The sequence below is a fragment of the Mesitornis unicolor genome, unplaced genomic scaffold (genome assembly GCF_000695765.1).
Source record: "Mesitornis unicolor isolate BGI_N332 unplaced genomic scaffold, ASM69576v1 scaffold11148, whole genome shotgun sequence".
NCBI lineage: Eukaryota > Metazoa > Chordata > Aves > Mesitornithiformes > Mesitornithidae > Mesitornis > Mesitornis unicolor.
Window position 1 is genome coordinate 1 of NW_010202555.1, and position 22554 is coordinate 22554.

A 22554-nucleotide genomic window follows, 5' to 3' on the forward strand; every position below is an offset into this window, starting at 1 on the left:
CTCAATCCTCTCATCCAGATCATTGATAATGTAGAAATGCTTAGTAGACCCTGGTCATGCAGATGGGGTTGTCTCTGTATTTGCTTTTAATCTCATTACAGATGCCACAATCACTAACTTTTCCTTTTGGATGTTTGTTTGTTGCAGGGTCCTCCTGGTCCACCAGGTCTCCAGGGTCCTGTTGGTGCCCCTGGTATAGCTGTAAGTAGCTTATTCAGAGCAAATCCCAATCTTCCATAACTCATCTGATGCTTAGAAGTTCTTTGAACTGCATGATCCTTACTCAGGAATGTAATTCAAATCACTATTAACAGTTCTGTCATTGTTCCTGTACATGCAGGTTTTCTTTTTTTATTTGTAAGCAAACCTACACGTGTTATTTTATTGCAGATTTACAATAGGTCAATAATTTGAAGGAATTATTAAAAATGAAGTAGTGTAAATAGTGAATGGGGCCCAACCTGTCAGTGAACTTGTTTGATGGTTTGTATGACAGTGGTAAAATCAGCTCAGTACCAGATGCGTTTAAAAGAGAGTATCTCTCTTCAAAATCCACCTGATATTAGGTGAATTGGCCTCTGGTTTTATTTAAGAGGCTTTGAGTTCTTCTACCATGAAATCTGATAGAACTGTAAGCTGTTCAAATTTAGTAATATGTAGGTATTCAACAGCTAGAATCTATCTGCAGATATGAAAGAGGAGAGGTATTCAGGGAAAATTTTTTGAGACATGCAGTAGTTGGCCTACGTGAAGCCTGGTATTCTATTTGTATAATGGATTTCATTCAATCAAGGTGGTGGATATGCATTTGTAAAGACATTAGGAGTGATTCTTGTAGTTGTTTTCCAGGAGCTTTTCCTTGGAACATTTTCTGTTATTATCAGACTTGTGATATTTTTGCTTTTTGCTGTTTCCAAATAGGGAGGTGATGGAGAGCCAGGCCCAAGAGGTCAGCAAGGGATGTTTGGGCAAAAAGGTGACGAAGGTCCTCGAGGCTTCCCTGGCCCTCCTGGCCCTATTGGCTTACAGGTAAATTCCTTTATTATTTTACTCTCCATCTTGTAAGAACCTTGATTTCTGTGTCAGAAACTATTTTCTTCTATTAAAGAAATGATAGAGTCAGTGAATAAGAATTGAAAGATCCCCTGTTCATAAAGTTCATGTATAAATAGCAGATTCAGTGCTGAAGGAGATTAGTAGGATGCTCTGAAACTGATTTTTTTCTTTAAAATGTGTATCTCTAGTAAAAAGAAGTGCTCTTTTTAAAACACAAATATTGGACTTTATAAATGAATTAATTAGTGAATAAAATTCCAAAGCCAATGGTAGCCAGGGGTTCAATCTGGAGGCATATTTAACATGTCCTAGTCATTTACTGTATTTTCACAATAGGTTTTTGCAACACAGTGTTTTTCTCAGTGATACCATCACACACATTGCTTGTGTTCTGAAAGATTAGCAGAACACCCCACCTGGGGTCTGAATAATGATGGCAGTGTTTTTAAAGTCAGCCACTCTAGCACTTCTGTGTTTGGTTTTTTTTTTTCCAAAAATTTTCTGCCTTACCCTAAGTTTAAGCATCGTAGGACTACCTATACATTTGCTGTAATATAAAAACTCCTTTTTTATGCAAATAGGTTTTATTTTCCTCTTCCCCCCCAACAAGTTCCCAAGTTTCACGTGTAGATCCAATTTCTATTGTTTCATATGGACTTATACCTCATTATTCCAGGTATCCTACTAATAGTTTATTTTTCTCCTCCCTGTGTTTTAGGGTCTGCCTGGCCCACCAGGTGAAAAGGGTGAAAATGGCGATGTGGGCCCAATGGTAAGACTTCTTCCCCGTTGATCACTCTGGAGGATATGAAATATCATTCATGTATTATTGTCTTTTCTCTGTAGCTCGCTATTTGATAAGCTATTCCTGAATTTGGTGCCTGAGTATGAACTATTTTGTGTAACATAAACTCCCTCTGGGATTTACGTTGCTTTCCCACATCTGCCTCCTCATCTTTAATATCAAGATTTATTTAACTTAAGAAAATACCCTGAAGAGTAAGTAGGTAGCAAAGCAGATGCTACGTGTGTCTGAGACAGGACAGTGGCAAGCAGGTTCAGGAAAGAAAGAGAAATAGGAGAGACCACTGCATCAGAGTTTGGAGCTGCTTTTCTGAAATTCAGGGGCATTGTACCTTAGCTTCAGGTAACTGCAGGCCAGAAGATGGTAAACACCATTTGGCTATCTGTACTGTTTCTCTCGGTGATCTTGAGATTACATTTTCCAACTGTGCATACTGTTGACAGAATGCCTTCTGGGCTGCTCCTGACTGAAATGCAAACTATCTACAGTATAAATTTGCCTCCAACACCCTGTGCCAAGCCTGGATGCTTTATTATTGGCCATCTGCAGGCACCATGGGGCAGTACTGTCACATAGCTTTTACCAGACATACAAGCTACTCCAGGGTCTTTGCACGGTGGAATGGTTATGCAGGTAACCTGCAGGGAAATTACAGTGCAGGAAAACAATCCTCAGGAGTCCTAAGCATCAGATCTTTTCCAGCTCAGGTACTGTATAACATAGCCTGGATCGATCCCCTGTCACCTTGTGAATTCATGCAATGGGCAACAATCTGGCCCTGCTGTTTCTTTAGCACTAGAAAGATTTAAAGTCCTTTTCAGATTGAGAATATTCTTTTTCATTTTCCAAAAAAAGCCCAACTGGACTTATTCTTTATGATTTTAACTATATAAAACTGTCTCTTTGATACAGGGTCCACCTGGCCCTCCAGGTCCAAGAGGTCCCCAAGGTCCTAATGGAGCTGATGTAAGAATCAACCTGTATGTTTTTTGTCTCAATAACTCAGTAACAGCACTGTATTTGGGATAACTAACATCTTTTATCATTGTAGGGTCCTCAAGGCCCTCCAGGCTCAATTGGCTCTGTTGGAGGTGTTGGTGAAAAGGTAAGTGTTGATAATAACTTCCTAGAAAGAGAAAACCTTGAAATAGGAATATGTATATATATGTTTATTATTCTTTGAAGCTATAGAGATATATTACAGTTCCCAAGTATCCCTCATCAACCTAGTAATTGTTAACAGTGATCTAGCTGTACTCCTAATGGCTGACTTATCACAGTCGGTCTTTTTATTTCACATTTTACATCACAAAAATATTGAACAATCAGAGGAATGAGCTTTGAAGCAGAAAAGAGAGTTTTCAAGTGAAGGGTTAAAGTAAGGTTATGGTTATTCTTTTAACTACATAGTTTGATGCCTACAGTAACATTATTGTCTACCAGTGTTTTTCATTTTAATACTGGTGTAGCTTAGAATGTCATCTAGCCCTCTATCTGGAATATTAAGAATATAAGCTATTATCTAATGTATCATTGGCAAACATATCTATGAGGTGAAGCAGACCTGAAGCATCAATCAATATCATCTGTTCCTCATACAGATAGATACAGTTCCAATAAACCCAAAGGTTTGAGGATGATTTGTGCAAATTGAAAACCTGACTTAGGACTGATGCTATATTACATTCATTCATGAAAATTACTTTCATCACTATTTTAAGTTCTCTATTTAGAAATTTTTCTACCAGTATATGAAGTGGGTTTTTGTTTTTTAATTTCATGTCTTACCTAAAGAACATGTCAGATATATCTTCCATTTTCTTAAAGGAAAGATATTGCATGCAATAGATGTAATGGCTTTTTCATGTGGTTTATTTGAATCACCAGTGTTAACTATTATAAGATGAGCAAACAAAGAATTCAGGAGAGAATCTCTTGAAATTCCCATTTATGTTTATTTTACCAAGTTAGATGACCTCAGCCATAGCATACTTGTAAGCCCACAAGCATTTTGCTGTAATGTTACAGATGTAGTATGGTTTTTTTGTTTAACTTTGGATTTGGAAAGAAGATTCTGAAAGGAGCACAAGGTGAAGGAAACAGAATAGAAGTGTATTCCATGCCACTGTATAAATAACATATTGAGAAACTATGTAGACTGCTCTTGAGTATTTAAATATTTGCTGCAGAATATCATATGTATTCAATGGAACACTGATGTCAATGAATCCTAGAAAAGACATCCCTAAGAATGTCAGTATTGGTAGTTTTTCAGAAAGGTCATGGTATTGATAACTTTTCAGAATATGAAGCAAGTTTTCCCTTTTTATTCTTGTCCCATCAGATAGTTAAATGTACCTTATTTACCTGCATAGGTACCTTTTCCCTCATCTTCCTCATACATCATTATTGAACTTCAGCTCTTCAGAAGTCTTAATTTCTGCTTCCTTTCATTTAGCCACATATTCTCTCTGACACAGTGTACCAGTATTGTACCTTTAGGTATAAATATATCAGATCTATGAGTTTAAAAGTAATGACTCAAGTACCAGGTTAATCAAAATCACTTTTATTTCTTGTGATTCTCTCTTTGATCACTGTCCAAAAGCATGTCACTCTGCTTCACAGAGCTTTTAGATACTCTTTCTTTTCACAAGATAAGGAAGATGCCATTGTTTTGCCAGGATCATTTACATTAATAATAATAATAACAACAACAACAACAACCACCCTGCAGTTCACCCTACAGTATCTCACAAGCTTCTTGTTCCCCTGTGATAACAAAAGATGTTTTTAATGATCCTTTTCAATATTGTTGACATCCACTATAAAATGTTGATTGTATGTCTATTTTTTCACTAAAATATCTTTTCTTTAAATAACCCTTCAGTTATATTAGGGCCATGTCAAAAGGAATCACCAGCTTCTTGTCAGTATGATGAAACTATTCTTTTAATAGAATCTCCAAATGTTTCATGATTTTTCCTACATGCCCATCAAACAAATCACTTACCAGTGCTCTAGGATATGGTGAAGAGAGGACTGGAATAATGTAGTATAATATATGGTGTGATGAAAAATATCCTACTTTGTTTTCCTTCTTTGACTTTTAAGATCAAAGGGTACTGAGCCCAAGCAGATGAAAATATTATCCTTGTACTGTAGTTTTTTCATGGTAGCACTGTCATGTCTTAAGCTGACAGCGCTTCATTGCACTCCCTGTTTCTCAGGATGTGGCTCTGAGCATCAACTCATCTCTTGGTAGCAGTGGCATTCTTTTGTCTTCAGTCTTTTTTACCCCAAATTCCATGAGACACACATAACATGACGCTCTCCTGCTTCACTGCATTATTAATAACGATATTCCCTCTAAGTGCCAAAGTTTGTGACATTGTTCCTCCAGACTATCTTAAAAGAAAGCTTGGCCTCATGAAGAGCTGAGGGATTTGTTTTTCTCTCTGGGAAGAGTACCAAAAATGTGTCTGAATGCAAGAACCGGTAGAGATGGCAAAAACATTACTGGAAAAAGAGATTGTATATCAGTGGAATACAGAAAAAAATGGGCACTGTGGGCAGAAAAATTCTTCCTGTGACCACCATGGTACTGAGAAAAACGTTGATTGTAAGAACACTACATCCAGGGTAGCACCTATTATATTCACTGCTTTGAAAAAACCCACCTTGTATAATATTATGGTCCATTGAAGTTAATAGGAATTTTGCCATTGGATTCAATCACCTCTTTATTTTTTACTGTTTCATGGTCAAATTATAGTCCACTCATTTTCTAAAAACACGGACTTACATTGAACTCCTTAATCCTTTGTTTCTCCCTGTGACTCTTCTATGTGATTCAGAATCCCTATTTGTGATAATCAGCCCACCAAATTTAATTCAAGCACATTAAATTCAGACTGTTTATCACTAGTTGTCATTTTTATTTCCTCTTGCTTATTTCCTGTATTCTCTGCCTTCACACAGAGAAGCTTCCAAGTCTATTATTTCAGAAGTTTTTATTTCTTCTAATTACTTTCCTACTCCTCAAGTTTTAATACATGCCTGGTTTTTTCCTACTTAGGATACCTTCCTTCTTAATTTCGATTCCATTGAATGAGTTCTGCAAGCTTAGAAATCATAAAGAGTTGTTTTGTCAGGAGGAGCTCCCACAGTGGGAGGACAGTTCACACTCTAAAACATGCATTTTCTCTTTTCCTTTTCTTCCCACATGTTTTTTCCTAATGTTTTTCTTATTACATCAGCATGCTTTGGCCACTGCATCCCTTTCAGGAAATACGTACCATACTACAGATAATACAATGCAGTGCTGATTGTAAAGTGTGACTAAACATTTTGGTATCCTCCCTGTCACTGCTGGGCAGTGAAATAGATTTGCTCACTTTCATATTTGAATGGTTAGACTAGGAGATATTTTGTCATTAATACTGGGGATTCAAAGCCTGCCTATCCTCTGGCAAATTATAAACAATTTTTGACACATTTAGTGCCATGTATTTTTAACTACCTTGTTTCCTCTGCCACAAGCACAAAGGCCTAAATGTTCAAAGACCTCTGTGGTACAAATGTGCATGTAGCTTTCCATTATTAATGCCTGTAGCCTCCCTGGAGCAGTCTGGAAGTCTTGAGACTTACGCTTAACTAGAACCACTGAAATTCAGATTCCACCCTGAGATTATTCTCTTTGTTGTGCTTATAATTAAGAAAAAGTGGAAAATCAAAATGTACCAACACATGCTTATCTCTAATTTGATATCAAAAGCCTAACACACAGATATTCTAAATATCCAGTAAGTTGCTCACAACTTCTAAAAACTTATTTTACAACATCTAAGAATTTACAGCACAGAGAGGAAAATAAACAAGTAACATTAACCTCACACTTCTGTTCCATAAAACCTAACAAAATAAATCTGCCTTTCTAATTAAGGTTAATCTGTGATAACTGCACAGTAGTGCACCCCTTCTCCCACACCATGCGTTAAACTGGCAGAGTCAATGAGTAATGCAAAATGAATGCCTGCAGAATTAAAGCGTTCCTTCGGTAGCCTCTCAGGGTTTAGATCTGTTTTACTGTATGAAATCTGTTTTTTACTGTATGAAGCCTGATGTTAGAAAACCACTACACTCATCTGAGTTTATACTCTTTCCTATTCTATCATTCTAAAATAATTTTTAAAATAGTACACTAATAGGGAGTCCCATACAGTAAACAAGTGAAATCAATAACGTACATGTTTAATCAGTCACTGATTTATACTGCATACAGAAGTAAGAGGACAGAATCAATTGAGTATTCTGACCCTAAGTTTAAAAGCATGTCTGATAAGTTTGCACAGACATCTTTGTGTGCCTGTCATTTTTTCCACACACCTATGTGCAGACAATTGCTAAGGTACTTAATCAAGATGTGTCTATGACAGTTTATGCTACCTGAATATCTGGCCTGAAAAACTGCTTCTAATAACTTTACGTGACTCACTGACTGTGATCTCTTCCTATTCTTCTCCATCTCTTCAACATGCTTGTAAACATAAGCCATCCCAGAAAATATAGTACAACTTTAGAATTTCTCTCGATTAAATTTAGCTTTCTCTTTTCTGTTTGTTTTTTTTTTTTGTCTATTTTGTGAGGATGGCAAAAAGGAACAGAAGTGTAACTGAATCCTTTTCACAACTCAGTCAGTTCCAAAGTTGCCTCTTTCTTACACAATAAATCACCATGTCGCAGAATTTAACCAAAGGGTGGCAGCCTCCCATCCACTATCTCTTTTTTTATGCTTTGTATGGACAGTTCTCTAGAACTGGTCATAAGGAAAACAAAGGACTTACTTTGAAACTACTGTCCTTAGCCTGATAGAAATCATTCTGCTGCTTAATCCAAGGAGGTTTTCAGAATTAAACATGTCTGTGAAATGACATGACTCTTTGTAGTTTAAAATGTCTGTCTTTGCTTGTTGAAATTCTGTCAGAGGAAAGCTTTGCCTAAGAAAGAGTACACTCACTTTTAAAAGATCTGACCTGATAACAAAGCAGGGGGAAAATCCCAGAGGTGGAATAAATCTATCATTAGATTATAAAATCTATTTCCCAAAAGAACATGAGATATTTCCCATGGAGAAGATGCATCAGATTCTGAATTGATACCATCCTTACCAAAAATGCAAAGACAGACAAGGGCAATCAATAACCTATAGATTGCACAGTTTTTAGTAGCTATAAATATGCATTCTGTAAATATATATTGGCTATAATCTTCTCCATCAAAAAATTGTTTAAGTCCCTTAACAGCTGTCTAAAACAAGTACAGCCTTTCATAGTACCTAATATTTGGAATATAAAAATTAGTGTCAGAAGAAACAAGGACTGCATACAGGGAAGAGTCACATTTTTTAATAGAGCAATGACTTTGAAGTGTTAATGTGAGATGAAACTTTAACTGGTCTCATCTTTCACAGATGTCCTTTAAGGGGAACATCTTGACATTTTCTAGCCCTTCTAACTTTGCCATCTTCCACACCGTTGCTTATTGGGGAGTTACTATGCACAGTGCTCATATAGGCTGCCTGCATCTGCCAGTTTCAACATATGTGATGTAGCAGGGACCCCTGAGCTCCCAGGAGCACCGTGTTCCCCTGTTGTCCCCATGTATAGGTCAATATGCCAGAGAAAGCTCCCCTTTTCTCTTGTTGCGTGATAGTATAACTTGGAGGTGTGTTTGTCAGTGGGAAGGGTAAAGTGGATTACAAATCAAGTATGAAACATCATAAGTTACAATATCATTTGGCAGCAAGGCAGAAAAACAATTTACTCTCTGAGAAGCTTAGAAGGGGATTATACTGGCACAAGTGCTTGTCAGGCAAGACTTGGCACAATTAGTGCTCTCCTGTCACTCAATCCTGCAATGAGGACACCTGTTGAAACAGTCTATATTGTGGACTCAGTTAGATATAACTACCAACTTGAATAACATTAATTGTTCGCTAATTCCAGATCTTATTCTCTGTGGCTACATAAATCTAAGTAGTCATGGACAAAAAAAATACTAATGACGTTGCAGATTCAGTAAACCCCATGCAGAGGATAAGGAAATTAAGATTGTTAATTTTCCCAGAAAAAAATATTTAATTCTTATTGACCTGAAGTATCCACTAGATTTTTGTTTGGTTTTTTTTTTAAAATAGTGAGTGCTGTATCACAGAACCAAATTAAGTACTGAAAGGGATCATTAATTTTTAAGACTACTGCAAATTTAAGTATGTCTAATAGGACATAGTACAGTTTCTAAAGGCAAATTCACCTTTTAAAAGTGCCCTTTCTAAAGGGCATTTTAATATTGCTCCTAAAATTGTGGTTATCTGTTAATTATCCTATTCCAGAATTCACTTGGGTACTCGGATCTGCCTCCATTCATCTAACATGATATTTACATTGGGCCAAATTCTCGTCCCAGTGTGCTCATCGTGCTGCCATTAGCTTCTACAAAAAAGAGCTCAGTACCTACACCATAAGATTTGTTCAAAATTTATATTTTATGATTTATACTTTTATACTGTCTGTGTGGAAATGACGGGCATGCATGTTGTGTTAATTGAATTGTCATAGAATGAAATGGGGCGTGCAGGTCATACAGGATATGAAGGATACACAAATCTATTCCAAACCTGGGTTTGAGTTCAGTAGAGAGGATTGGGTGAAATGCATTTTCATTACTGAAGTACTCCTGTTTATAGGCATAATTATTGTCAGTGTTCATTTGGTTTGGAAAAAGAATATATATGTGGAAAAAAAATCCCTGCATTAGCAGTTACATTGAGAAATCCTTTGGAATAAAAACCTATAGTTCTTATCTCAGCACTCCATGGCAACCACAAAGCAGATTCTGTTATGCTTTCACAGATTTGTGTGTCTGAGATGCTAATAGCTAAATGTTCTACTAAGAGAGTAGTTTTCTATAAAGGTTTATTTATCAGACCACTGAGCTAGAAAATAATCAGTCATAACTAAACTTTAAAATGAGCAATTGCAAAGACAGTATTAATATACAGTACTAGCTCAAAAAGAGACTGAATTAACTTAAACATTCATGTAATAGAGTATTATCTGTGACTTGCACAGATTTTCTCTATATAGTGTCATCCTCAAAGCCATCTGCTTTACTAAACAATTTCCATCATCATTATTTCATCTTATTTCATACTTAGGTTTTTCTTTATATTTACTTTATTCTAACCATATCTATAGCAGTAATATCTTCTTCACTCCATTGACATTCATTGCCAATTAATATTCTCTTACTTGTAGAAACTTGCCTCCAGGCAAAATGTATCTTCTAGCAAAAAACCCATACACAGACAATACACTTCTTTGTCATTTCTGGGACTAGAAAGAAAGATGACAAACAGGAAATTTGCAATATATGGGATAATAAAGGGGAAGATCTTCCAAAGCCCAAAGGGAAGGTTAGTCCTCCTGGCTTGCAAGAGCTTTGTTTGATGTAATCTCTAAACTTTCAGATTCCAGTTCTGCAAAGCCATATGTAACTCAACCCCCTTTAAGCAGACCTAATAAAAGACAGCTCTTTTAAGCTGTTCACATGAATAAGAATATATAATAACCAAGTAAATTCATAGAAATTTTCTCCCTAATGACTCATCAATTTATCCTCACACATTTATAGGGTGAACCTGGAGAAGCTGGTAACCCTGGACCACCTGGAGAATCTGGAACATCTGTGAGTATTTAGGTTTTGTTTTATTATTAGCCTATCTATGGTAAACTAAGGTATCTGGGAGTGCTTACTTTAGAAAACATTTAATCAGATTACTTGTGTACTTATGTATGTTTTATTTAAATTTTCAGTGAAAGACTTGTACCTTTAAAATGTGATTTGTTTCCACATAATTACAGCAACATCTTGTACTAACAGCTGGAGGACAAGGATGAAGACTTCCTAACAGACTACCTATTTTTGCTTCCAAAAGTGTTTACTTTGACATGCATGTTTTTCTCTCTGAAGACAATTCATTGATGCAAACTGGGTGCAGATGTTGGCACTCAACCTGAGCTACACAGGTTTTCCAATCTGAGGCTGAGGTCTCAATTTCCCATTCACGTGCCAGCATTTACTGAGCAGTAACATTGCCCAGGTCTGAAAAACAGTTTTGCCATTGTAATCTTTTTTCAGTCATTCAATTTCTAGATGACATTTGTGTGTTTGTATGTTTTCTACAGGGTCCAAAAGGTGAAAGAGGAGAAAAAGGTGAGGCTGGTCCACCTGGAGCAGCTGGACCACCAGGTGCTAAAGGACCTCCAGGTGATGATGGGCCTAAGGGTAACCCAGTAAGTGAGCTTTATAATTTTAACACAAAGCACCACGAAACACTGCTGAGGTTGTGCTACATATAGAACTGTATATAAATTTCTACATTTGAACTAAATTCATTTTATGCTTCATAATACATTTTTGATGATTGGTACCTGCTTGTCAATGGATGACATGTTCCTTGCTTTTTTCCTGACTTATCTAGGGCCCAGTTGGTTTTCCTGGAGATCCTGGTCCCCCTGGGGAACCTGGTCCAGCTGTAAGTATACTTAAAACCCAGTTTTAGGTCCTACTCTTGGTTTGCACTACATTCTAGTTAACTCTACCTCTTCCTTGTCTGGGGATGAGGTCTCACCTGTAAGATCTGTTGCTTTTCTGTTCATGTGTTACTTAAGACTTAAAAAAGGTTTAGAAATCTTGAAAAAGTTTTGAAAACTAGTGTCCTTAGGAAAATGCTCTGTAGAAAAATACTGCTCCAATGTTCATATATGAAACTAAGTTACTTAATTTAGCTGTATTTTCTATTTTGTTTATTTCCCTGTGACTTCTGTAGGGTCAAGATGGTGTTGGTGGAGAGAAGGGTGAAGATGGTGATCCTGGTCAACCTGTGAGTTGTTTCGGACATTTTACTTTAGCTGCTCTCCTCTGCTAAGAAAGTATCTTTTGCTAAATCAGTGCTTTCTATACATTCATACTCAAAAATATTTTCTAAGTGGATGTTTTTTCTATTATACTAAAAAATATCTATTTATTTCCTTGCAGAGATAGAACTGTCCATATTATAGTCACAATCAGAAGCAAGAGATCAGTTTCTTTGAGACGTAGAAACAAATGATGTGTTAAAGATTTGTGCTGGAGCTGTTGAGGAGCACTAAAAATAGAGCAATTCTGAGCATAAGAAAGGAATGCTGCAGCCAGATAATTTTCATTAGCTGGCCTGATGAAATGAAGGAAAATCTTGATGTTTGTGCTTTAAGAAAGTTAAGGAGCATCTGACCAGTACCCACATTAAGCATCAAAGTTCTCATATTTCTGTAGATGCCTATATTAAAACATCATTAATTTAACTTTTTACTGCAAAAATATAGGGTTTCCATTTTGGATAGTCTCTGTCTAGCTCTGGAAGCTCTAATTATCAAGAAGTTATCGTATACAGTACTGTTGGAAAATACAAGAAATGCTAGTACATTGAACATATTGTCAAGAAGTTATAAACCGGGGTTTACCTGTAAACTTTTAGTACTTTTAGAGTGTTTATCAAACTGTTCAGCAAACCTGAAATATTTAAGATTATCACAGTTTACCAAGATGGAGTAGCCAAATGGCTATCAAGTGCACAAAAGATTTTTCAAGCAAGTCACCTATGGGGCAGCTAACTCACAGCCGTTAGTGAAAAATGTTAGCAAAAGTAATGACTTCAGCACAAAAGAAAGCAAGAAACTTCTTAATGGATTTAGACCGTAGTCTATGAATGTATGTTACTTCTGTGCAGCCACTTTCTGGTCTGAAATGTTTTGTTGAAAACAGGAAGAGAAAAAAAGAATGGCTGCATTTTGTACAGCTGTTAAAAAGATTCAGATGACCACCCTAAGATAGAATTTGTTGAATAAAAACGTGTACTTCTGTGTGTATTTATGGTACTTACTTTTTCTCCACTGAAAGGGGGCCAACATATTGCAGATGTTTATTGCATTTAATAAAGATAATAACTTTATCTCTGTACCACTGAGGTTATCATTTTCCATTGCAGGGTCCACCAGGTCCTTCAGGTGAAGCTGGCCCACCTGGTCCACCTGGAAAAAGAGTAAGTAATCTCTCATTTTCTCTCATACATGTCCCTTTGTGAGACATTATGTTCTAGAGAATTTCAGTTACTTGTTTTCCATGTTGTGACACTCATATACGATGTTTGAAATTCCTTTTAAGTAATGTAATAGGAGAAATGAAAAAACAGAAACAGCAGATAAAACCCTTTATCATGTGTTACATGGAACATAGGAACAAAAATACATAGGGAAGAATGTATTGTTTATCTATAAATGCACTTTTTCTTTTCAACCAAGTGAATTCAGTATCTGCTAGGGTAAGAATTCAGTGTGTGCTGAATTAGTCTTCTAATAGGAGTGAGTGATTATGAGAATAATGCAAGACATCATCCTTAGGCTCATGACTGCTGGCAGGGAGCAGGATGAATGTGTCTGCTTTGGTGTCTTTAGCCTCTGAAATAAAATAATTTCAGTGCAGCTTTTGTGCAAACCTGTGTCATCCCCTCTGCACACAAAATTAACAAGCAGCAACTTGCCATAATGAGCTGTAACTTTTGAAGCCATTCCATTATTTCTGAATTCTCTAAAGCTTCACAGGCTTTACAAATTTAGCTAATCAAAACCACTAAGTAATGTTACACTTACAGAACTGTAGTAGATGCATCAATGTTTAGGTCTGCTTTAGAGAGCAATTAGATGCAGTTTTTGCACTTTAAAAAACAAGGGAGGGGGCATCATTGAATGTACCCTGAGAGCTATTTAACAAAATGTGTTAAATTGCTCTGTTTAATAGGCTTGAGTAAACTGACATGCCTAATTAGTTTTATCTATTTTGCACAATAATATATTTTCTCCACCGACCTGCAAAACATTTATAATACTGTAAATGATTATGGTAACATTAGCAACCTTATCACTAGAACTGAAACATGGCTGGATTGAATGTTACAATTAGTTTGTTTGTTCGACATTAAATTAGAACTTCCTACTTTATTATACAGAAAGGCTGTAGCTCATTCCTCACAGATGGGATATATTGCAACTGGTCGTACCCAGACAAAAACACTTCAGAAACGCAAATACCACATCACTTGTGGTTGCACACATTTCCAATTTAGGGAAAATATATGGTTAAATATTGCCAAGAAATCCCATTCCTGAATTCTGAAGAAAACATTTTGTAGAATCAGATTCTACATTACTTCAGTACTTGAATGTTTCAAGCTTGTACAGAGTCTGTATTGTATTGATATTATACCTGATAGAAACAAGGAAGGGTTGAAAGCTTCACAGTTTGCTGGCAGAATGAATGCAAAAGAAATGCTCCTCAGTAGTTTTCATCATTTCTACAGTAGAATCAATTTCAACAAAAAGTCCTAAGAAATGTCCTTTCATCTGGATTAAGAAGGACTTATCATTTCAGTAGTAATACTGCTTTCTATGGAGGTGCAGCTCTGGCTAAACTACTAGAAAGCAACATTCTACCCCATTTTTTGTTTTTCTGTCTCTGAAAGAACACACTGGCAAAGCTCTCTTTTAAATCTAGTCCCTTGAACTCATCAACTGTACAGTCTCTTTATTTATTCTGTTATTCATTTTCATTCCCTTGAGCTCATCAACTGTACAGTCTCCTTATTTATTCTGTGATTCATTTTCATTCCCATCTTTCTTTCTATTCTGGAACTGACCTGAACCCAGTTTCACTACCTGGTCCTCTGAAATTATTACCAGGTTTCAGAGTTTTGAGCAATCCATGTTCAGTATTGCTGGTTACAAAGAGGTTCCCCCAGCTTTCCCTGGGAAGCAAATTTTAGTGAAAGACATGGACATAAATACAGTTTTCCCATTGTATCTCAGAGACTTCAGCTACAGATCCATACTTACAGTGACATTCAACTATCAAGTGAAGGCCAAGAGTAAACTGCTTTTCCCAGTTATTGATGGATAGCAGTAATAGGATTACTGTTATTTGGTGAGATAAGCAAATACCAAAACTGTTTTAATTTGGTGCTCTAAAGGCTTTGACAATAAGTATCAGAGCATAAGTACCAGCCTTGCAGACTGAGCAAGGTTCCCGTGGACCAGCAGTATGGTTTTAATACCACTTAGGAAGTACACAAAAAGCCTGTTCCAGATTCCTACAGTGAAGAGGTAAAATTGACTAGCATGCTAATGACCACTGAGCTCAAGTCTAAATCAAAATAAAAGGTTAAATCTATGGGTGAAAGAAAAATGGATCATTAGGGCATCCACAAAACATGTACCCTAATTAATATATTACTTTTCAGACCTAACAATTGCTCTTCCAAAAAATATTTCCACCGCTGCCTTTCAGTAGGTTCTAATACCATAGATACACTGGTCTCTCCCTTATAGAACTGGAACTATCTTCAGAAAGAAGCCCTATATGCAGATGAATGACTAGATTAAATATATAATTTTATAGGCCAAACCCATAATCTACAAAGTGTAAACCTTGTGACACATTGATACAGTCTCTCAAAGTGATCACATTTTTTTCTAATTTTCATTAAATCAGAATTAATATTTTACAAATCTTGGCTTCTGAAATGGTCTGTGCATGTACCAGACCAGATAAATGCATGCTCAGAAGGCTTTATGCATATACATAGTTATGGTGCAAGAGATCATAGTTACTGTGTGTGCAATTCTAGCATGGATTTGTGCATATACTGTTTGGGAAATTAGAGGTATGAATTCTGTTAAGGGAAACATATAGCTGAAGTGATTTTATCATTAACAAGTGGAAGGCCAGATTCTCTAGTTCAATGTGAGAGAGGGTCAATGCCCAAAGCACAACTGATGCAAAAATACAGTCATTGGGTCAGACTTTCAGGGACTAGTTTAGTATTGACTAAACTCTGTCTTTTAATTCAATGATAAAATGTCCTGTAGTGAAATAATAAAATAGTAATTCTTTTAAAGAGTATCTTGTCAATGAAGTAAAAGACTATGCTCAATATTTCCTATAGACAAGAATATAGATATATATATATATACACTCCTAGCTTTACTTGCATAGTCAAGCTAGGTTTTTATTCTGTATAAATTCTAACTTGGCTTATAACTTTTAATTAGATACTGTATTAACTGAAAAAATATAGTAAATTTTGGAAATATGTGGGGAAAACTTATTCCTCTTAGTTTAAAAAAAGCTGTCTTATACTTGATAAACCAAAAAAAAGATGTAGTTCTAAAATAAAATGAATGTACTCAGAAGCATTTGCTACTCTGTCTTAGGCAGAAGTAGTCAGCATATGGAATCCTGATAGCAGAATGTAAGAGTAGTGTAGAAGTAAAAGCATGTCATGATTGTTACTAAAGTAGAAAAGAAAATGAAATTATCAATTGCATAATATACATTATATATATGTATATATATGTTCTTTCACATATAGATGGGAAAACTTGAGGAACTGAACTACAGAATTTAGTGCTACAATTAGCACTCTAGCTAGTCAGTGCTAACAGGTCTGTATCATTCTGAAGAATGCTTAGTAGTAGTTAAAAATGTTTCCCAAAAATATATTCTTAAGTCATCAAAGCCTTACCATGCAAATGAAAGAACTTTTAAAGTAAACTTATACTACTTAAAGAAATCTCTTGCAGCTCTCACTGTAGGCTTTCCATCATCAAATCCCTTGACAAGTTCTCCACTGATGGAATCAGCCCAGATTCTCTAGAAAACTTGAGGCATTACATGTATGTATATTACACATACTGAGCTGAACAGACAAATAGTCTAGTACGGCTTTGGGACTAGGAACCCCATTTCTAACCCTTTTCCTATCATATGTGTATTAAATGTTTGTCATATTGCCCTCTGACCTTCTCTATCTGCAAAGAAAGAGAACAATTACATTTGTGAACCTCACAGAAGTACGTGGCTTCTGAAGTGTTCTTAAATGTTCTGAAGACAAAAACTCATTTATAAAGTTAACGTTATTGTTGGAGCAACATAAGACAACAAAAGACTTCACAGATTGCTATGGGCTTGTCAGTGACAGTTCTCAGCTTTACAGCTTTCCTTTTGCTGACCAATGACGTACTGTGCAGAGGCTGTGTTTCTGAAAGGGTGTAGTATTTTCCAGCTTCTCTTTCCAATGTAGGTGAGTTAGTTGTGATCAGTTGAAAGTGGACCACTTCAAAAGGCCTCTTGATCCAAAGCCTGCTTATCTAGAAATGCAGATGCAAAGACTGAACTACTCTACAGTTACTTGGTTACTTTTAGTTTCTGAAACTTAATTACTTACACATACTTCTGGATTTTTGTTTTGTTTTGTTCTGTTTTGTTTTGCCACAGAGTACTGGGTAACATCTCTAGTGTGAATTTATTGATTTCTATCTTACAAATGTTAAAAATAGCATGAGGAAAATACACTATTAACAACTTTCGTTCTTAAAGCAAATAACATATACAATACATAAAACCAACACAGGTAGTACTTCTTGGTTATGCTCCTCTCAGCCTTGCAGTGCTAGGCCCTTCAGCTGTGTTTTCTGCTGTTTGGCTGTTTTCTTTATTAGAGTCAATTAGACATCTAGATCACATACACATAAGGCTCCAGATATCAATCTAAAAATGTTAGAATTTAAAGTGCAAGATTAAGATAAATTTTTGTTCTCAACTGGAGGGCATACTGCCTGCTTTGAACAAAAAAGCAGATGTCAATACTGCAGCAAAGCCCATCTCTGAATTTTGAGAGTTTATTTGGTTAATGGCCTATATATACAATGTTGAATAACTTACTGAAAAAAGGAAGTGTTTCTACGAAGGAGATATCTTCCATTATGTCTACAGCATCATGCTGCCTCAGCTAGGCACACACACCACTTAAAAATTAAGCTAATTTTCTCTCTTGATTGCAAATGCACAGAACACCTAACAATACCCTAGGTTCCTGTCTTAACAGACTGATGAAATGTGGTCATGGTGCTCTGTGTTGGAAATCATGTTTTCAGTCAGATGACAGACAGCTATAAACAACAGTTTAAATTATTTTAATGAAATTATGAAATATGGAAGAGCAAAAATGTCCAGTACGTTCACATAACAAAAATTGAGGACAAGTTTGTTTCTATGTGAGTTCTTTTGTCTGCATTTTGTCTGCAGTTCTGCATAAAATATAGCAGGCAATCTGTCCAAACTTCAAATGTAATGATCATAAAAATCACTGTGGTAGCTTCGGTGGGGAGGGTGGGGAGCCATGCGTTAATTCAAAGTTATTGTTATTGAGTTCTCTTCTGTCAGTTGAAATTTACCAGACACTCCAACAACTCAAGTGTAGGAAGGTAAGATAAATAATAATTAGCAGTCTTTCTCTGTAGAAGCACCATCTGTGCCAAGCCCGCAATCACAGCCTGTTAGAAAGAGCCCTTTATTTGGCTGCTTTGCACTTGGTGCAGCATTGGCACTGTTTGATAATGAATGCACCCCCTTTGTTTAGCAATCATGATTCATTGTATTTGTAATTTAGCGATCACAGTGTCTTTAGCCCTCCTAATTCATGTTGCAGCTGTGTTTCTAGATTATGCAGAGACCATACTTCTCAAATACTAACTACCACACTAAACCATTTTCAGTTCCTTGGGTAGTGTAGATTATAATCCATATGGGACCTTGAGTGCAAGGAGTAAAGACAATGGGTGTGTAAATTAATTCATGTAAAAAAAGAGTCCCATTTCTAAAATGTTCCTGAGTTTGTTTATATACCTGCTAATCATAATTCTTGTTATCACTGCAAACTGCGATCCACCCAACCAATTACGATGTACACAAAGGGGTATATGCATCAGAGATTATTATTGGAACAGTAGTGATTTAAATTATTTAGTGATTTAGTGTTCTAAAAAGTCAGCAATTAGATCATAATACCCAGGGCTTTTTAGGTTTTCTGTGTTTTGAAGAGGTAAAGCTAAGTCCTGTACCCTTTACAGCTCTTAAAAATACCAAAGAGAACAACCTGTAGATAATTACAACAAATGACCAAAGTCCACTGCGGGTAATTCAATTAGTTTTGCATTATTTTGATGGAAAGCCTGTATTATCTCTGTTATCCAAGGGAAAGCTTAATTTCAGAAGCAAATGAATGATCTTAATATAGTTCTACGTAAATAGTTATAAAATGAATGTAAATTTCCAGGCATGAAAATTGGTGGAGTTGCTCAAGGTATATGCCAATAGTAGTGGATGGTGATATATATATATATATAAGGCTATAAAAAGTTTGGGTTAAATTCAGCTCTAGTATAAAAAATTTGCTGTTAGATCAAATTGATCTAAAGCCCTGAGATCACAAAGCTTGCAGGTAGATGCTTGACTGGAAGAATAGTGCTTATCTGTAAAATTAAGAATGTGGTTTAGTGCTTTTAAGGGCCTGCATTTTTTTGTCTGCTGTTATGAAGTAAAAAACAGTGAATAAATGAAAGTGGTTGAATCTTTCTTGTTACTGATCCTTAGAATATTTCTTTTTACATAACAAACTGCTTGTTGCATTAATGAACAGGCGAGACTTAGTAAGTTTTAAAGATTCTCAAAACCACCTTGTATTTGATCATGGTCATTTGAATGTTCATTTGATCATTTTTCTTTCCTTTTGCTTTAAGCTGCTCATTGTTTGGCAAGAAATAGCTACTTGTAATAAAGACATTTCCCAGGCTAAAAATTAACCTTTTAGAAAAACATTTGGTCCATTATCTTGAGTGCATCTTTTCTAAACTAAGTATATATAAGAGAACCATTTTCAGAAGAATACATCAGTTTCTAGATACCACTTCTGTTCATAACTGAAGCTATGAATATTAATTCCCTGACCTGAAAAACAGCCCTTGATGTTTTGGAAGAGGAAAATATCTTTTTATTTTTCACTGAAACCTTAAGAGAATGAAAGATGGGTGACATCAGCAATAGCTAGTCGGTGCTGCCAGACAACTGCAGCTCCTGTTTTGTGGCCTTCGCCTGAACCTTATCCCACCTCTACATCTGCTTGCCATACCGATTTCTGTCTTAATAGTCAAACAGGGCTTTTGTAGAGCAATAGCAGGAAACCTGATAGCAAGAGCTATTTGTAGTCAATGTCTTTGTCATTCCTTACAAACTCTAGCCATGTGATTTATTTTTCTTTTCACTTTCATATGTACTGGATAATATTAAGGCATGTATCATTTTTTAGCTATCCAAATAGTGTTAGTGTTGTGTTAGTGTTGTGTTAGTGTTAGTGTTAGTGTTACTAAGCCCATCTCTGACTTAAAGAATAAAGAAGTATATGCCATTCTGTGCACTGCAGAATGACAGGCCCTTTTGGAATCAGTGGACAAACTACAGTGGATAGAAGCCAATGCAAAGCAAGTTTAAAACTGTTATCATATATGTAAATTAGTATTGTTCTTTTCCTTTTATATCCTGTTTTGATTTTTCTTGAGCTATTTTTTTGATTTTAACTTCATCATATCAGAGGTGTTAGGTGATGTATATTCTTTTAAATATTCTAAAAACCCAGAAAATTTTACAAAGGGAAAAAGAGCTGATGGGACAGACTGGGATTTTTATCCTGTGAATAAGACGTCAAGAAAGAAATTTAATGTTCTTTTGTTAGCATTTATGACTTATTAATACAGTGGAAATTACACTCTTAAATTATTTTCACTGGTAGTCTTTTTGAAAACTGAGATAATTCGTTCAGCCTCTGTGTTTTGCAGGGACCTCCAGGAGCAACTGGTGCTGAAGGCAGACAAGGTGAAAAAGGTGCAAAGGTAATACACTCAAGAATTGTTTTAGAAGCATGGAAATGTGAATTATATATAAATGAAAAGTAAACTGCTTATCATGCATCAAGTTTGAAACTTATCGAAGTAATAATAGGTAAAACCCAAATTAAGACCCAGAGTTAGTAGCAATACATAATGGAGTACATGGTGGACTCTTACCAGTGCCGGTCCGACTTAGCTCACCCTGGCAGAAAAGCAAGATGAGCATGCTTTGCTGGCACCACATCTTCATATGAAGCTATCAACAATTTGTTCAGAAAATCATCCTGTGCAGAACACTGTTTCAGAATAGCTTAAAAAAAAATGGAGTGAGGAAGCTTTGCTTTCACTTTGCAGTTTGTGTTATCTCTACAGTGCCAAGCTTAGTCAGCTTTTCCTCTCTGACCTGCTGCTTATCTTCTTTCTAGGGTGAACCTGGTGCAGAAGGGGCTCCTGGAAAAACAGGTCCAGTTGGTCCACAGGGACCTGCAGGAAAACCTGGCCCAGAGGGTCTCCGGGGCCTTCCTGGCCCAGTGGTAAGCAAGCCGAGCACATAATAATATTTTAAATGTTTCATTTCTTGTACATGCTCTGGTAAAGCAAACTTTGTTTTTTCTAGGGAGAACAAGGTCTACCTGGAGCACCAGGTCAGGACGGCCCTCCTGGGCCTCTGGTGAGTACTCTTCCTTTCAGTGCCAAAACAGAAAAAGCATACTTTAAAATATACCATTAACATGTCTGTGCATTTACAGAGAAATGAATGTACAAGTCAGTTCTTAGCACAAAGTCACTATTCTTCTGTGCTGGTAAAATCTGATACACAACTGCCTTCTAATTTTACTGCTCTACTTTAGTAGGCAGCTGTGCTGAAAGCTGCTGAGTTATAGCAGGTAAAAAGTGAAGTAAAGCAGTGTAAAACCAAATTTTTTAAATCCCTGGGATAGAATTAAAAATAAAAGTAAAACGAATGAGGCTTACAATCACACAATCCACTTCTGTCTCCAATTCAGCAAAGCTTAATACCTTATATAATTTTGTTTCCTTAGCAGTGGGAAATTTTGTACATCCATTGATTGTAATGACTGCTAGGTTAGGAACATTATTCATAGCGTAAAAGTTCAGATTATATCTATTTCTTAGAAAAAGAAAAAAATTAAATCAGAAGTAGGGCCAAAAAGGGACTTCCACCAAAGTAAAAAATATGCTAGTTTTATAAAAATGGACAGTAACATCCTGTCTGTTGTTCATTGTGGCAGTCCCAGGAAATATAATCCATGACCAAAGCGTTTAGAAGGGTCTGACTGAACCAAGCTCCCAGTTTCTAGGGCATCTAGGTCATACCACAGCTCTGCTCTGTGTTAATAGTATGAATAAAGCAAGGGAAGATTGTAGATCACATATTATCAAATTAGATCATTGCTCCTATTTACACTTGCTATTTTAGTGCATTTTTTTCTAACAAGCTGAAAAAAACCAACACTGTGAGCACAAATTGCACAAAGTTGGTGTTCTTATTCGGCATTATGTCCAGAAATTCAAATCTAAACGATATGGCCACAGGATAATTCTTCACACGTCAAGCAAAGGTGATCCAGTTTAGTGGAAAGATCTCATATCTTTTGCTCTCCAAACTCACTGTAGAGTTCACCTGTATTGTCACATCTGAGTGACACATTTGGAATAAAAAGCTTTGGAAAAAATATGTACTGTTATAGTTTGATGGAAAAAAATAAACAAGCGGTGCACTCTCAAGGCATTCTACAGTTGGCAAGCAGTGTTCTCATATACTAAAAAAAATCCTCCCTGTTCTTTTGACCAGAA

The 22554-nt window shown here is 36.1% G+C and overlaps 1 protein-coding gene across 1 annotated transcript in view; it reads left to right on the plus strand.

Moving 5' to 3' along the window:
* Positions 1-147: 147 nt before the first annotated feature.
* LOC104535865 (collagen alpha-1(XI) chain) overlaps positions 148-22554 on the plus strand; it is a gene marked incomplete at its 5' end in the record, with an annotated part of 35741 nt that continues 13334 nt past the window's right edge. The window contains 13 exons of the mRNA XM_010190436.1: positions 148-201; positions 922-1029; positions 1775-1828; positions 2774-2827; positions 2913-2966; positions 10556-10609; positions 11110-11217; positions 11406-11459; positions 11754-11807; positions 12951-13004; positions 20686-20739; positions 21162-21269; positions 21353-21406. Of these exons, the coding sequence (XP_010188738.1) occupies positions 148-201; positions 922-1029; positions 1775-1828; positions 2774-2827; positions 2913-2966; positions 10556-10609; positions 11110-11217; positions 11406-11459; positions 11754-11807; positions 12951-13004; positions 20686-20739; positions 21162-21269; positions 21353-21406 (864 nt within the window). The remainder of the gene's footprint in view (positions 202-921; positions 1030-1774; positions 1829-2773; positions 2828-2912; positions 2967-10555; positions 10610-11109; positions 11218-11405; positions 11460-11753; positions 11808-12950; positions 13005-20685; positions 20740-21161; positions 21270-21352; positions 21407-22554) is intronic.